At 37.6% G+C, this 17,611-nt stretch overlaps 1 protein-coding gene across 1 annotated transcript in view; it reads left to right on the top strand.

The window, feature by feature from the left end:
* The window catches only part of CCDC73 (coiled-coil domain containing 73), a 191,523-nt gene that overhangs the window by 71,688 nt on the left and 102,224 nt on the right, over positions 1-17,611 (top strand). Inside the window, exon 3 of the mRNA XM_009460189.5 lies at positions 4,118-4,189. Within this exon, the coding sequence (XP_009458464.3) occupies positions 4,118-4,189 (72 nt within the window). The remainder of the gene's footprint in view (positions 1-4,117; positions 4,190-17,611) is intronic.

The raw sequence follows: 17,611 nt of genomic DNA, 5'->3' as shown, positions 1-17,611 counted from the left end.
ACTGCAAGATGTTCTCTGACTTGTCATTAATGCCTAAAATGAAAGTAACCATTTTGCAACCATGAGGGGTGGAAAGCATGATGAAAATCACTGATAATGGCAAAATGGAAAGATGAGCAGAATCATAGTATTGATGATATTGTTGAGTGGGCCACTGAAATAATCAATTGTAGAAGCACTCTACCTTTAGACTCCTGTTCATGTGAGATGCTAACTCCCATAAGCCATTGTGAGCTGGATTTTGTTGTTGTTACTTGCGGCTAAAAACGTTCTAAATGAGACAACTTTCATGAAAGTCTATCTTTGAGTAACATAGCATAAGTGTATATATGTGTATGTATGTATAATAAAGCAAAGGACATAAAAGTGAGTCATAGGCTGGGCACGGTGGCTCATGCTTGTAATCCCAGCACTTTGGGAGGCCGAGGCGAGCAGATCACGAGGTCAGGAGATCGAGACCATCCTGGCTAACACGGTGAAACCCTGTCTCTACTAAAAATACAAAAAATTAGCCGGGCGCTGTGGCGGGTGCCTGTAGTCCCAGCTACTCGGGAGGCTGAGGCAGGAGAATGGTGTGAACCCAGGAGGCAGAGCTTGCAGTGAACTGAGATCGCACCACTGCACTCCAGCCTGGGCGACAGAGCAAGACTCTGTCTCAAAAAAAAAAAAAAAAGTGAGTCATAGAAAAATATTTCATTTAAAAAGCACATATTTTATCTGTTAATATCTACTCTTTGGTTTCTCTCCAACATGTTGTTATGAAAATTGTCAAACATACAGCAAAACTGAAAGAATTTTACAGTGAACACTCATATAACATTAATATTTTTCTATTTTTGCTTTATCACATATCTATCTATCCCTCTTTTGACTTTATTCTGATGATTTCAAAGTAAATTGCAGACATCAGTATACTTCCTCCTGATATTTAAAATGAATATCATGGGCCAAGTACAGTGGCTCATTCCTGTAATCGCAGCACTTTGGGAGGCCGAGGCAGGCAGATCACCTGAGGCCAGGAGTTTGAGACCAGCCTGGCCAACATGGTAAAACCCCATTTCTACTAAAAATATAAAAATTAGCTGGGCATGGTGGCATGTACCTGTAATCTCAGCTACTTGAAAGGCTGAGGCAGGAGAATTGCTTGAACCTGGGATGCGGAGGTTGCAGTGAGCCAAAATCGCACCACTGCACTCCAGGCTGGATCTGGGTGACAGAGCGAGACTGTGTCTCAAAAAATAAAAAATAAAATAAGTATCATTACAAAGAGTTTATTATTTCTCTACAGCTTTTTTCCTTACATTAAAGTTTATATACAATGAAATGTACACGTCTTAGCTGTACATTCAGTGAGTTTTGACAGGTGAATACACCTGTATAATTGAAACCTTATCAAGATATAAAATATTTTCATCAACCCAGAAAGCTCCCTCATGCCTCTTCCCAGGCAAATTCTATCTTTAATGCCCACTCCAAGAGATAATTACTCTCTTGATGTGATTATAAGTTGCATTTTAAATTTTGGTTTCTGCATATTCATTGTTAAAATATAGAAATGTGACATTGTTTTTAGTGTGTTAATCTTGTATCCTGTGACCTTCTTAAATTCACTTACTATTTTTGGGAGTTTTTTTTGTAGGTTCCTTAGTATTTTCTATGCATACAATCATATCATCTGCAAATAGAGGTAGTTTTATTTTTTCCTTTCCAATCTGTTTATTTATTTGTGTATGCCTGATAGTGGCTAAAACTTTCAGTATTATATTTAATAAGAGCGATGAGAATAGACATCCCTACATTGTTTCTGATCTTAAAGGGAAAGCATTCAGTCTTTCACCATTAAATATGATGCTAAATGTACGGTTTTTGTAAATGTTCTTTACAAAAAGCAAGGATAATATTTTTATTCCTAACTTGGTAAGAGTTTTTATCAAGAATGGATGTTGAATTTTGTTAAGTGTTTATTCTGTGTCGGTTGATGAGATCATATGATTAGCGTATTGATGTAATAAATTATACTGATTGATTTTCAACTGTTGAACCAGCTTTGCATACCTGCAATAAATTCCACTCATATAATTTTTAAATTATATTGTTGGATTCTGTTTGCTAACATGTTATTAAGGATTTTTGCATCAAAATTTGTGAGAAGTATTGGTCAGAGTATTCCCTTTGTGCTGTCTTTGGTATTGGTATTACGGTAAATAGGTCTGATAAAATCAGTTAGTATGTGTTTCCTCCTCTTCTATTTTTCTGGAAGAGACTGTGTAAAAGTGGTGTTAATTCTTTAAATATTTGGTAGTATTCTCCAGTGAAACCATCTGGGCCTGAAGATTTCTTTTTGGGAGGCTTTTTATTAAGAACTCAACTCCTTTTATAGTTATAGGGCTATTTAGATTGTCTGTATTATCTTGGTTGAGTTTTGATAGTTTGTGGCTTTCGAGACATTGGCCAATTTCTCTAAGTTGTCAAATTTCTGAGTGTAAAGTTTTTTTGTAGCATTTGCTTATTATCTTTTTAATAGTTATGTTTTTGTACGTGGTCTCTTTTAGCTCTTTGACCATATTTAAAATAGTTTGATTAAAAGTTTTATGTAGTACATCTAATTTCTGGGCTTCCTAAAGTATAATTTCCATTAATTTTTTTCCCCCGTATAATGGGCTACACTTTGCTTTTACTTTGCATGCCTTGTAACTTTTTGTTAGAAACATTTTGGATATATGGCAGCTCTGGAAATCAGACTCTTCTCACTTTCTAGGGTTCCTGCTTCTTGTCTTTGTTTAGTGTGTCTTTGAACTAATTTGCCTTTGAACTAATTTGTAAGGTCTGTTGTCTTTGTTGTGTGTGGCTACTGACTTTGCTGTTATATTAGTGGTCAGCTAGTGATCGCAGAGATTTCTTTAAATATCAAAGGAAACAAAAAATCTCCTAGTTTTTGCAGAAGGGCTCTGTGTGTGTGTGTTGAGGCACACCTTCAATACTTAAACCAGGCAGTTTTCAACTCTGCCTGTTATTCAGCAGAAGCTTCAGATTTCTCTAGTGATACCTTATGTTTATGATGTGGGTGAATTCAGGAGTATTATATTATTTCAAACAAAACCAGAGAGTATTTCTAAATGACTGCTTCCTGCTTGGCATTGGGCCTTCCCACTTGTCTTTGGGTCTTTTCTTTGTCCTGCTTCCCAGAGAAACTCTGTCTTTGCAGCTCTCCTGGCTGTATCTCCTTGTTCTTTTTACTTGATGCTTATTGGCATGGTGGTGGTGGTGGAAGATAGGGGAAGAAGGGCATTCTCTGATATTCTCATTAAACCTTAGTCTTAGGTGAACCTGAGTCTCAGGATGAGATCTTCATGAGTGTTTGGTCCCTCCTTCATATGTAATGCTGGGCCTAGCATGTATTCCTGCCCCTCCCACAATGAAAGAACTGTTGTTGCCTTGTTCTCCCAGTCCTCCTCTTCCCAGCTGCTGCTTAGAGGAGATAAGGAAGATAGGTCTGCCTAGGTAGAATTTTTAGTGATGACTTTTGGTCCCCTTGCCCAGCTGCAGAGGGTTTCCACTAGTGCTTTTAGCTATAGTTTCTGTTGCCCTCCCCTCTGCAGATTAAGGGTTTTGATCTGTAGAGGAAATAGGGAAGATGGTTTGTGACTGCTCTTCCCCTACATAGCCAGTGCTGCAGGGGAAAACTTTTATAGGATTTTTCTCAACCTTTTCTGTAAGCACCTGGTGGGTTTCCTAGAAGAAAAGCCTGCTAGAAAGTACAAACCTCCCTATTTCAGGAGATTCATATTTTTACAGTAGCCTACATTCTACCTTTAGCAATTTATTAAGGACTTTTCATTGAAGCTTCTTACCAGTCCTCAGTAGCTTATGTCCCAGGTAAGCAAATGTCAGGGTTCTGTTTCTCTAGGCACCTGTCTCTATCCAGATTTTGGGCACTTGATTGATCTGGGACCTCAGTTCTATGATGGACTTGTCTATTTAATTTGCAGTTTGTCTAGATTTTTTTCTTGTTGTAAAGGTGGGAGTATGCTATTTCTATATCTCTCCAGAAAGAGCTGAAACTGGAAGTTTTAAAGTCTTTATTTTTATAGCACTTTTCTTTTTCTTTTTGACTTAGGAAGCAGAAATTCATTATGAAGAGCAGATTGGTAAAATTATTGTGGAGACACAGGAACTTAAATGGCAAAAGGTGAGTAATATGATTAGGCTTTGCGTCCCCAGCCAAATCTCATCTTGAATTGTAATCCCCGTAACCCCCACGTGTCAAGGGAGAGACAAGGTGGAGGTAATTGAATCATTTGGGCAGTTTCCCCATGCTGTTCTCCTGATAGTTCTCATGAGATCTAATGGTTTTATAAGGGGCTCTTCCCTCTTCGCTCAGCACTTCTCTTTTCTGTCACCTTGTAAAGAAGGTGCCTTGCTTCCCCTTCGCCTTCCATCATGATTGTAAGTTTCCTGAGGCCTCTGCAGACATGCTGAACTGTGAGTCAATTAAACCTCTTTCCTTTATAAATTACCCAGTCTTGGGCAGTTCTTTGTAGCAGTATGAAAGCTAACTAATACAGTGAGTATTTTTTTTCTCTCAGATTAGTGTTTATAGCATCTATTTTAAAACGTATTCTAATCCTTATTGCCAAGTTAATTTTTAAATTTTCTAACATATTCAGGTGTTAGTGGATTATTTTAAATAAAATCTCAAGAAAATCCCAACTAAAACTGTTGGTAACATTTAGGCTTCCAGAAAACTGAGAATAAGAATTTTGTTCAGGCTTTTTGATACGGCACTGTGAATAACTCTGAAAACTATTTTACATCTGAGAAACACATTGTGTGTTATAGGGGAGTGAGAATATTTTGAAAACAATGAAACCTCATAACTCGTACCTTATTTTTCCAGGGTGTTATTACATAATGTAACCAAATATTAAAAAATAGTAGCAGCTCTTATTTTCTCCATAGCTTTATCTGTATTGAAGCATTTATGATAGTGCTTCTCATGCTGTTCCATCAGAGTAATCTTAACAACTAAAACCTGAAAGTGTAATTATGCTGATTTCTGTTCTCATTGTTTGGTAATATTGAAACAGGAATTGGGGGTAACATCAGAATCAGAAGTCAGGTGATAGTGGGTAGACCAAACTAGAAATAATTGGAATTTCGAGGCTAGACAGATCCAAAGGTTGTGCAGATTGTGGGAGTAAAATCAGGGTTGAATTATATGAAGGACAAGTCTGAAACAGACCTGTGGAGGGAAAGAATATGGAGGGAAAGAATAGGTAAATACTAAGTACAACTAATTTCAAGCAGATTTTAAAATGTAAAGTTATATCTTGTTTTTGCATAGAGCTAACAGCATAAAGTTATCACAGTCCCTAAGGTAAGTTTAATGAACCCAATTTAATGACCAACTGCAGTGGCTCACGCCTGTAATCCCAGCACTTTGGTAGGCCAAGGCAGGAGGGTTACTTGAATCCAGGAGTTCAAGACCAGCCTGGGCAACATAGTGAGACCTTGTCTCTACTAAAAAATACATATATTAGCAGAACATGGTGGTGTGTGCCTGTAGTCCTAGCTCCTCGGGAGGCTGAGGTGGGAGGATCACTTGAGCCCAGGAATTTGAGGCTGTAGTGAGCTATGTTTGCGCCATTGCACTCCAGCCTGGGTGCAGAGCAAGGCTCTGTCTCTAAAAATAAATAAATCCAGTTTAAAATGTCAAGAACATATTTTTGGTACTTAAGCTTATTCTAAGGTTTATGTGGAAATAAACATACAGGAGTGGCTGGGAAATTTAAAAAGAAGGGAATGAAATAGTCATACTTGATTCTTAAACATAATATAAAGCTGTCATAATTAAAATAGCTTGGTGCAGTATACATAGTTATTTAGTAGAACACAACAGAATCTAGAAATAGATCCAAATACATAAGATAATTTAGTGAATGTTAACGGTGGCCTTTAAATCAGTGGGGAATAATGGATTATTCAAGAAATGGTATTAGAGCTGGATTCCATCTGAAGAAAAAGCCAGATTCCTACCTTTACCAACTTTTAGAAAAACAAGAACTTTCATATGTTGTTAGCAGTGTAAATTAGAACTGCCTGGTTGCATTCCCTCAAATACCACCAAACAACTTGTTAATAAAGCAGGTGTGTTTATTGAAACTCATTGCAGTAAGTGAAAACACTACTTTTACAGAGTCTTAGTATTTCAAAAGGTGCAAATCAGTATTGGACTATGTAGAGGGTTATAGGGTCTAGGTGCAAGCAGATTTAGGCAGATCTTTTAAGGGAGGATATTGATGGGGATTGGGCAAATTTTGTAATGCAGTATTTTAGGATTGTGAATGTGGCAACATTGAAGCTCTTGAAGCTACTCTTGAGAATAAATAGTTATTTGATAAACCAGATGTTTACCCAAATAAACTATTGTCTCAGATAAGTTGTTTTGCAGCAGTTGCCTGAAACAAACAGTGATATAATTTATTGGTTTTTATAGTCTGATATTTACTGGGCAAAGGTTTCCTGGAACAAAAAACTAAGTTGTGTTGACACAGGTATTCTCAGTTCTTACTCTGAATATCTCTGTTATATTGATGCAGGTGGTTTTAGTTCTCAGCCCCCTTTTGCTTCTTCAACCTGAGCTGGAAAATAAAATAAACTTTTATTATTTAGGATGTGATCAATCAAGATTTATGCTGCTTGATGAAGAGTCATGATGGCATGTAGGTGGTTTCTGGTGGTGTGTGTGTGTGTGTGTGCGCGTGTGTATCAGTTTTTCCTTTTGTTGGATCATAATTTGTTGGATCACTTTATAGGACAGTGGCTATGCAACAGTACTTAAGATTCCAGAAGTTACACTTCTGAACACACCAACGTGGAAAAACACTAAAGAAAAGTTTGTTATCAGAACTTGTAGATCACTTTAAAGCCAGCAGCTAGGAATACCTATATTAAACCAAGAGAACAGAGGCCATCCCCAAATCAAAAATTTCCATTAGTAATTGGACTCACACGATAGAGTGGCCAAGAATGTAGGGAGCAATATTAAGGATAAGGACCTTTGAAACCATCATGGTTAATAAATAATATGTTTTTACTCACTTAAGGGGCTGGATTAAGAAAGGGGAAAGAAAGTACCTCAGAAAATAAAGAACAAAAGCCTGCAAATAAAAGCATTGCAATCTTTAGCTCTGATTATCTAGGTAGGGTGTTAGCAAGCTTTTTTTGTAAAGAGCCACATAGTAAATATTTCAGGCTTTGTGGACAGTATGGTCTCTGTCACAACCATTCAACTTTGTTATAGTGTAAAAGAAGCCATGGACAGTACTTACATGAATCAGTGTGGCTATGTTCCTATAAAATGTTATGGACACTAAGATTTATATTTTATACAATATTCAGGTGATTTGAAATGTTATTTTTTTATTTTTCTTTTTAACCCATTAAAAATATAAAAACCATTCCTGGCTCACAGGCCATATAAAAACAGACTCTGTAGGTCTTGGATAGAGGCTGTCTTGATCCATACCTCTTGAATGGTAGCTGTTTCTTTCTGAATATGTCTGCTTCTGAAGCTTTCTCAAGACTCCTTAGATTTAAATTTCTTGATGGAATGGCTTCCATGTATTAGTGAAACCTAGTGTCTGTTCATCTGGGAGACATGAATTCAAGGATCTATTCCCCAGGGGTTAGCTACTGTGCTGGCAGTTCTTGGTAGGATTATTTCCAACATGGTTTCAGGATGTTTGTTTTTTCTCTCTGAGGTCATTTCTAGAAGACACTACCTCTGAGCTTTTGGTCATATAGAAGAAAAGCAACTGTTATCTGTTTGTGATAAGACTCTGAAACAGATTACATTAGTCCCTTGGAGTATTTTGCCACATTTGTCTGAAGTAAAGAAATGTCCAAAATCAGGGGAGAAGTAGCCAACTTCATAGGGCAAACTCTTAACAAGTTTATATGGTAAAAGCCAATGAATATAGGGGAGTATGGACTTCATGGTGTTGTGAGTTAGAGGTAACCTTCTTGGTCATGGAAGTTTAAGAGTGTCAGATACAGTGTGCCATTAGTCCTCTCTACTTTTCTTCAAGTTTGAGGATGATGGGGGCAATGAATTTCTAAATAAATGACAAGGTTTTGCAAAGTTCTGTAATGACAGTCCCAGTAAAATGAGTAACCCTGTCCCTGGAGATAGATCCTCAGGTTGGAAACACAAAATCAAGTAATTTGTTTTTCTACTCACAGAACTGTAGCTCTCTGGCAAGAAGTTTTAGTTCATCCTGAGAAGATGGAAGCAATGATGAACATACTCAGAACCTGTTCTAGGGGTTAATTTTAGGAAATCCATTTGAAAGTGTTTATAGGGACCCTAAGGCTTGGATTTACAAGGATAACAGTTTTACCAAGACAGTGCTAATGATAGCTGTACACCAGAGACATCCTCAGCAATTTTAGTAAAATTTCACCACCAATGCTGATTGAATATAATGTTCAGTTTGTCCTTGCTCTGAGGGGTAATTTCCTATAAAATTTTTACAAAGTTCCATTGAGGTCCTCTGGTGCCACCAAGTGTCTGTCCTGAAAGTGTCCTGAAAGAGATTTTCTTTTTGTAATTTATTATCACATTTTTTCTTCAGACTCTGGAGCCAGTTGTAGGCATTCCAAAATAGCCTTTTTAAATTTCTTCAAAGATTTGGCTTTTTGGATATCATGGGGGCCGGGACTGTATGTCATGAAGATTAGCTAGGGTATTTCCTCTAGCCTTAACGTTATCCCTTTCAGTGTGGCTTTATGATAACCATCCCCTAAGGAAGCATTAGAACACTTAAAATGGTTGACTACTTGAAATTGGGATTCCTACTGAGATCAGAAACCATAATTATTTTTACAGTATTCCAAAATCATGGACTACACCAAAGGCATAGCTGCTATTAATGTTAACTCTCTAATGTCTTGACAACTGGCAAGCTTTGCTGAGTAGAATAAGTTCTGTCATCTGAGCTGGTTTAACCTCTGGTAAGGAGTCATGATTTAGGGGTCAGTTGAGACTGTTGCAATATATCCTGCCTGATATTTTTTCCATTTCACTTTCAAAAAATGACCTATCAACAAACAAGATTACATGTAAATTTAATCTGGGGGGAGTTTTTAATAAATCTGTCTGAAGCACAGTTATTGCTTAGACAGAGACTGAATCGTCATGGATTTTCCTTTCTTTGGGTAATGGAAAAACAATACCAGGCTTTTTGTTAAACTTGTCTATGAGTAACACTTATTAGAAATAGAGATCAAAGAGATATACTTTATATAGGAAGTTATTGATTATCAAAATATTTCTTGAAAGAAAGTTTGGTAGGTGCTCTGTTCAATCCCCATCTCTTTACTACATTAGTATATTTTTCCATTAAGATATAAAAGCATTTTAACCTGTTTCTATTCAAGCATTTATATATGCTATATATAAAATGAACAGTGTATATATACATATTTATAATGAATAACATAAAAAGTAAATTAGTATATACATGTACATATATGTAAGCTTAGGTAAGATTATATGACAGACTTATTGGCAATTTTAGGGGGCAATTGTCAAATAGTATTATTGTATAGTTTGTGCAAATTAAAAATTAAAGAGAAATAAGCAATGAGTTTTTCTTTTTCAGTTTTCATGCCTCTTTATTTTTTATTTAGATCTTTAATTGAAAAATAAATATTGTATATATGGGCTACAATGTGATGTTTTGATATACCTGTGTATGTATATGTTGTGGAATGGTTATATCAAACTAATTAACATATCCATCACTTCAATGCTTATTTTTTTATAGTGAGAATATTTAAAATCTACTTTTACCAATTTTGAAATATACATTATTATTAACTATGCTTACTACATGCTGTGCAGTAGATCTCAAACTTATTCTTTCCATCTAACTGGAACTTTGTACCCTTGATCAACATCTCCCTTCCCTCCACCCCAGGCCTCCAGCTCCCTAGCTTCTTGTAACCACTATTCTACTCTCAACTTGTATAAGTTTGACTTTTTTAGGTCCCATATATAAGTGAGATCATGTGGTATTTGTCTTCCTGTTAGTAGACTTTCAGGTATTATAGCACTGGGTGGAAATGTGTGGGGGAGAAAGTAATAAAAGTTCATAGGAGGTGAACCTGCTTGCTGAGAAATGTGTTTTTAGTAAATAACAAGGATTGCGCAGCATGAGGTATCATGAAGTCTAAATAAATCCTTAAACCACATTAGTAGAAGCCTCTACTAGTTTGACAGCTGCTAATACTGCCCTTGATAAGGAGCTGGCTTTTGCCACTAGGTCTAAGGGAAGACTGTAATAAACAATTAGACCCTGATGACTCCCATGGTGTTCTGTTAGAGCATTAAGGGCTTGTCTACACTGCTGAGGTACAAATAGGTAGAAAGCTTTATGACAATCGGAAGACCCAGAAAGGGGCGCTGTTAAAGTTTTTGTTTTTGTTTTTTTCAATAGGTTTTTAGGGAGCAGGTAGTGTTTAGTTACATGAATAAGTTCTTTAGTGGTCATTTCCAAGATTTTGGTGCACCCATCACCCGAACAGTCTACACTGTACCCAGTGTGTATTCTTTTATCCCTCACCCCTCTCCCAGCCTTTCGCCTGATTCCCCAAAGTCCAATGTATTATTCTTAGGCCTTTGTGTGCTCATAGCTTAGCTCCCTCTTATGAGTGAGAACATATGATATTTGGCATAAAGTCTCCAATTTCATCCAGGTTGCTGTGAATGCCATTATTGCATTCCTTTTTATGGCTAAGTAGTATTCTGTGGTATGTGTATATCATATTTTCTTTATCTACTTGTTGATTGATGGGCATTTGGACTGGTTCCATATTTTTGCAGTTGCAAATTGTGCTGCTATAAACATGGATGTACAAGTATTTTTTTTGTATAATGACTTCTTTTCCTCTGGGTTGTTACCTAGTAGTGGGGTTGCTGGATCAAATGGTAGATCTACTTTTAGTTTTTTAAGGAATCTCCACACTATTTTGCATTGTGGTTGTACTAGTTTACATTCCTACAAGCAGTGTAAAAGTGTTCCCTTTTACCACCTCCACACCAACATCTATTATTTTTTGATTTTTTGATTATGGCCATTCTTGCAGAAGTAAGGTGGTATCACATTGTGGTTTTGATTTGCATTTCCCTGATCATTACTGATGTTGAGCATTTTCCCATATGCTTGTTGGCCATTTGTATATCTTTTTTTTAAGACTCTGGATATTGTTTTTTGTCAGATGTATAGATTGTGAAGATTTTCTCCCACTCTGTGGGTTGTCTGTTAACTCTGCTGATTATTTCTTTTGCTGTGCAGAATCTTTTTAGTTTAATTAAGTCCCATCTATTCATCTTCATTTTTGTTGCATTTGCTTTGGGTTCTTGGTCATGAGATAGATGGCAACACAATAATAGTGGGGGACTTTAATACTCCACTGACAGTGCTAGACAGATCATCCAGACAGAAAGTCAACAAAGAAACAATGGACTTAAACTGTACCCTAGAACAAATGGACTTATCGTATATTTACAGAACATTCTACCCAACAACTGCAGAATATGCATTCTGTTAATCAGTACATGGAACATTCTCCAGGAAAGACCATATGATAGGCCACAAAACAAGTCTCAGTGAGTTTAAGAAAATCAAAATTATATTAAGTACTCTCTCAGACCACAGTGGAATAAAATTGGACATCAACTCCAAAAGGAACCCTCAAAACCATACAAGTACATGGAAATTAAATAGCCGGCTCCTGAATGATCATTGGGTCAACAATGAAATCAAGATGGAAATTAAAAAATTCTTTGAACTGAATGAAGTTAGTGACACAACCTATCAAAACCTCTGGGATACAGCAAAAGTGGTGCTAAGAGGAAACTTCATAGCATTAAATGCCTGTATCAAAAAGTCTGAAAGAGCACATACAGACAATCTAAGGTCACACCTCACAGAACTGGAGAAACAAGAACAATCCAAACCCAGCAGAGGAAAAGAAATAACAAAGATCAGAACAGAACTAAGTGAAATTGAAACAAGAAAAACAATACAAAAGATAAAAGAAACAAAAAACTGATTCTTTGGAAAGATAAATAAAATTGATTAGTGAGATTAACCAAGAAAAGAGAGATGATCCAAATAAGCTCAACTAGAAATGAAACAGGGGATGCTACAACTGATACCACAGAAATACAAAAGATTATTCAAGGCTGCTATGAACACCTTTATGTGCATAAACTAGAAAACTTAGAGGAGACGGATAAATTCCTGGAAATATACAAACCTGCTAGATTAAACCAGGAAGATATAGAAACTCTGAACAGACCAATAACAAGCAGTGAGGTTGAAGTGGTAATAAAAAAATTATCAACAAAAAATGTCTAGGACCAGACGGATTCACAGCTGAATTCTGTCAGACATTCAAAGTATTGGTACCAATCCTGCTGACACTATTTCAAAAGAGAAAGAGGGAATCCTCCCTTAATCATTCTGTGAAGCCAGTATCATCCTAATACCAAAACCAGGCAAGGACATAATAACAACAACAAAAAAAACCTACAGACCAATATCCCTGATGAATATAGATGCAGAAATCCTCAACAAAATACTAGCGATCGAAATCCAACAGCAGGCTGTGCACGGTGGCTCACACCTGTAATCCCAGCACCTTGAGAGGCTAAGGTAGTGGATCACCTGAGGTCAGGAGATCAAGACAAGCCTGGACAACATGGCAACACCCCATCTCTACTGAAAATACAACAATTAGCCAGGCTTGGTGGCAGGCGCCTGCAGCCCCAGCTACTCAGGAGGCTGAGACAGGAATTGCTTGAACCTGGGAGGTGGAGGTTGCAGTGAGCCAAGATCACATTACTGCACTCTAGCCTGGGCAACAGAGTAAGATTCCATCTCAAAAACAAAACAAAAAAAAACCCAAATCCAACAGCATATCAAAAAGATAATCCACCATGATCAAGTAGGTTTCATACAAGGAATGCAGAGATGGTTTAACAGATGTAAGTCAATAAATGTCATATATCACGTAAACAGAATTTAAAAGAAAAATCACGTGATCATCTCAGTAGACACAGAAAAAGTATTTGGCAAAATCCAGCATCCCTTTATGATTAAAACCCTCAGCAAAATCATCATAGAAGGGACATACCTTAAGGTAATAAAAGCCATCTATGACAAACCCACAGCCAACATTATACGGGGAGAAGTTGAAAACATTCCCTCTGAGAACTGGAACAAGACAAGGATGCCCACTTTCACCACTTCTATTCAACATAGTACTAGAAGTCCTAGCCAGAGCAATCAGACAAAAGAAAGAAAGGGCATACAAATTGGTAAAGAGAAAGTCAAACTGTCGCTGTTTGTGGATAGTATGATCATATATCTAGAAAACCCTAAAGACTCATCCAAAAAGCTCCTAGAACTGGCAAATCAATTCAACAAGGTTTCAGGATACAAAATTAATGTACACAAATCAGTAGCTCTGCTTTACACCAATAGCAATCAAGCTGAGAATCAAATTAAAAACTCAACCCCTTTTACAATAGCTGCAAAACAAACAACAACCAAAAAAACATAGGAATATACCTAACCAAGGAGATGGAAGACCTCTACAAGGAAAACTACAAAACACCACTGAAAGAAATCACAGATGACATAAACAAATGGAAACACATCCCATGCTCATGGATAACTAGAATCAATATTGTGAAAATGACCATATTGCCAAAAGCATCCACAAACTCAATGCAATTTCCATAAAAATACCAGCATTATTCTTCACAGAACTAGAAAAACTAATTTTAAAACTCACATGGAACCAAAAAAGAGCCTGCATAGCCAAAGCAAGACTAAGCAAAAAGAACAAATCTGGAGACATCACATTACCTGACTTCAAACTATTCTACAAGGCCATAGTCACCAAAACAGCATGATACTGGTATAAAAATAGGCACATAGATCAATGGAACAGAATAGAGAACCCAGAAATAAACCCAAATACTTACAGCCAACTGATCTCTGACAAAGCAAATGAAAACATAAAGTGAAGAAAGGACATCCTTTTCAACAAGTGGTGCTGGGATAATTGGCAAGCCACATGTAAAAGAATGAAGCTAGAACCTCATCTCTCACCTTAACAAAAATCAAATCAAGATGGATCAAAGGCTTAAATCTAAGACCTGAAGCCATACAAATTCTAGAATAACCATAAAAATTCTGGAAAAACCCTTCTAGACATTGGCTTAGGCAATGACTTCATGACAAGAACCCAAAGTTATTTTTAAGCCACAAAATTCTTGTTCATGTTTAAGTTCCTCAGGGAGATGTTCCATTATTGAGCACGTAAGTTATATAGAGGTGGGGGTGATTTCAGAAATGTTTGGAACCTGTTGTCTGAAGCAGCCAGTGAAGCCCAGAAAAATTCTTAATTGTCTCTTAGTAACCAGCCTTGGAAAGTATTGAACGGTTTATAATTCATCAGGAGTGATACATTTACCCCCTTGAGATTAATCATACCGTAAATAATGTGCTTTGTTCTGACAAACTTCTAAACTTTTTTTGGAATTTTCATGACCTTGCTAAAAGAGTAAGTTGATAAATGGAATCAGTCTTACAACTCTCCACATCTTTAGAACGTCGAAAAAACTTGTCCCCATATTATACAAGTGTAGTGTTACAGGGAAATTTAATATCCTTGAGGTTCCTCAGTAAATCCCTGACGCATCACTATCCAGGTAAATTTTTGACTTTCCCAGGAAAAAACAAATAGGTGTTGACTATCTTGATCTAAAGGGACACTATAGAAAGCACAACACGTATCTATAGTGGTTAAAAAAAAAAAAAGTAACTTCGGGTAGCACTGAAGATAACATAGTACTTGGGCTCAGTAATACAAAGAAGTGGGTAAAATGTTTATTTTATTTATGGTCTTAAGGTCTTGAACAAATCTTTATCCTCATTCATTGGGTTTTTTGACTGGGAAACAACAGTGTTTAAAGACTGACTCATTTTTACTGTGACTATTTTTATACCAGTCATACTTCATAAGGTATGACTCATCTTTTCTCTATTAGGCCTTTGGACTATTGGCTTTAGTTCTTCTTTAGCATCTGGTTTTAGAGGTATTTTGTAAACTTAGGTAGAGGTTTAGATGGGTGGATCTGAACCTTACTGCCAATATCAGTACAACTTTTTTCCCACAAAGTGCTACTTCATGGAGATCTTCAATTTGGTTTGATCATACATAAAGTTACCAGTAAGTCAACATCTAAATTAGCTACGATCTGATTATGAACAGGAAAGTCATCAGGGATCTGAGGGAAAAGAAAAGGAAAATAAAAAACAGGAGAGAACTTAATTTTGCAATTCTGTTTACATAATAGATCCCTATCTTTTAATTTGATGGGCATGATGTTGTAAAGGAAAATAATATTTCTCATTTGGGGAACCGAGGTTAGCAGTTAACAGGCTGACACAGGGAGAATATCTGTGGATTATTTGAGATACCCTTATCTGTGTAGCTCATTGACTTCAAGAGAGAGGTTACTTTTAATATTTAGAGAAATTTCTCTTTGCAAGTTTGAGAATAAAATAAGAAGTTGAATACACGATTTCTCCCCATAGCAGTGTCATTGATTTGCCCACTGATTTTTTTCCTTTATTTTCTTAGCTAGACCATGACAATTATTTTTCTAATGTACTTTCTGCGTATAAGTATTTATATGTGTCTTTACCAAGAGGCACTCTCCTCTAGTGCTTGATGACTGCAGTGGGAACATTTAGTTATTTTATTTGTGAAGCCATTAGTTTATTTTATTTGTGTTCTAAGCCTTTTTTTTGAAGATGTAGATTTGGAGATCTAGTAGTAGAGCTATTTCCCATTACAAATTTGTTACATATTAAATTCCCTGGTTCTGTATTTAAGGCTATTCACAAAAATTGAGGAAAGAGCTGGAAGTCAACATCTTCAGAATCTACTCCTCAAGGAACCTATCCCTGAAGTCTCCAGTGGACTCATTCTTTCCTTCCTTCCTTGCAGATGTGGTTAGAGTCACCTTTATTTTCACAGGAAGAACTTTGGGGATAGCCCCTGAAAGATTTAGTCAAACATCTACAGTTTTTCTAAATCTGCCTGGTTTCCTAAATGGTTTGAGACTTCCTAAGTCATTCTTGTGATGTTCTCACTTTGCCTTTTTCATTCTTTTTTTTTTTTTTTCAGCTGATATAGATCTGGGTACAGACAGTATTATTTTTTAAAATTAGCTATGGGAATTAAAATATTTTTAATTACTAACTGCAGAAAAACAAAGTTGTATGAGAATAAAAATGTAATCATGGCATACCATGTGGCTCAATATTGCATAATAATTACATAGTCATAACAGTGTAAATGCTGACTATCAATTTAAGCCAATTTTGATATAACTCTGTTGGAAGAATAGAGGAGGAGCTGTGGGATAATAGCTGCATGAGAAAGTTAAACTTCCAACTATCATAATAGTGTCACAGGATCGTTTGGGTGTCACTTCACAAGCCAGAAAGCTCTGTGGCTGGCAGTGCCTCTGCTTGAGTTTTGCTCGCACCCGCTGGACTTGTACCATTCACTTGACCTGGCGGGCTGCACTCGGCTTGCGATACTGGCCCAGATCCCATGCCTGCCAAGAGCAAGCCAGGCACACAGTGACAAGGGGTGTGTGAGCGAGTGAGCGTGGGGTCCGGCTGCTGCACACAGCCAAGCATGCTGGCTGCTGCGGCAGGGCAGCCAGCTCTGTGTGAGGCTGTGACTGAAGCAGACGTACTGCAAGTGGCTTCCACTGCAGGCACCAGTGTCTGGATGAGGGGAATGTGGTGGTGCCCAGAAGCTTGGAGATGCTAGGAACCACAGAGCCCAAAAGAGGGTGTTACCACTACTCACAGCTCTCGCTTGGGGAGCCCTGAGGTCTGGGCTTGCAGAAGGGCTCCAGCTCTTCTCTTCCTCTAGTCACCTGCAGTGTGGCAAGCAGTGTGGTGTATTTTAGCCTGTTTGTGTTACAGCTATTTCAGTCCTGCTGCCCTGCTTCAGCCCGCGGCTCCTGGGCTGGCCTAGCCCCACTGCTGTTTCCCGTTGAATGGTGCGGCCACCCAGCACTGGCAGAGGCTGGGAGAGCTATAGCATTACAGCCCCTTTAGCTCCCACCTGCAGCTTGGCAAGCCCACCAGGAAAGTGTTACAGCTTCTTTTGCTCCTGCCATCTGGTGGGTTCTGAGTTCTTGTCCCATGTCCAGGAAGAATGAGGTTACACTGACAACTGGAGGGTTAGCAAGGCAGAGAAGAGCTTCACTGGGTGACCAAACAGCTCTCAGTGGAGAGGAGACCTGAAGTGGGCAGCTCCTTTCTGCAGGCAGGTAGTGCAGATGAGTGTCTGAGTCTGGCTGAGTCCAGGGTTTTTATTGCCTCAGAGTGGAGGAAGTGTGTGTTTATTGGCCCATGGGTGGGCCCAGAAAATACCACTTGATTGGCCAAAGGGATCAAGGAAGTTCTCACTCCTCTGCCACCACTTCACCCAAAACTGACAG

This window comes from Pan troglodytes, chromosome 9, assembly GCF_028858775.2.
Source record: "Pan troglodytes isolate AG18354 chromosome 9, NHGRI_mPanTro3-v2.0_pri, whole genome shotgun sequence".
NCBI classification, from domain to species: domain Eukaryota; kingdom Metazoa; phylum Chordata; class Mammalia; order Primates; family Hominidae; genus Pan; species Pan troglodytes.
The sequence above is the reverse complement of the archived record's forward strand: the minus strand, read 5'-3'. Positions and strand labels throughout refer to the sequence as shown.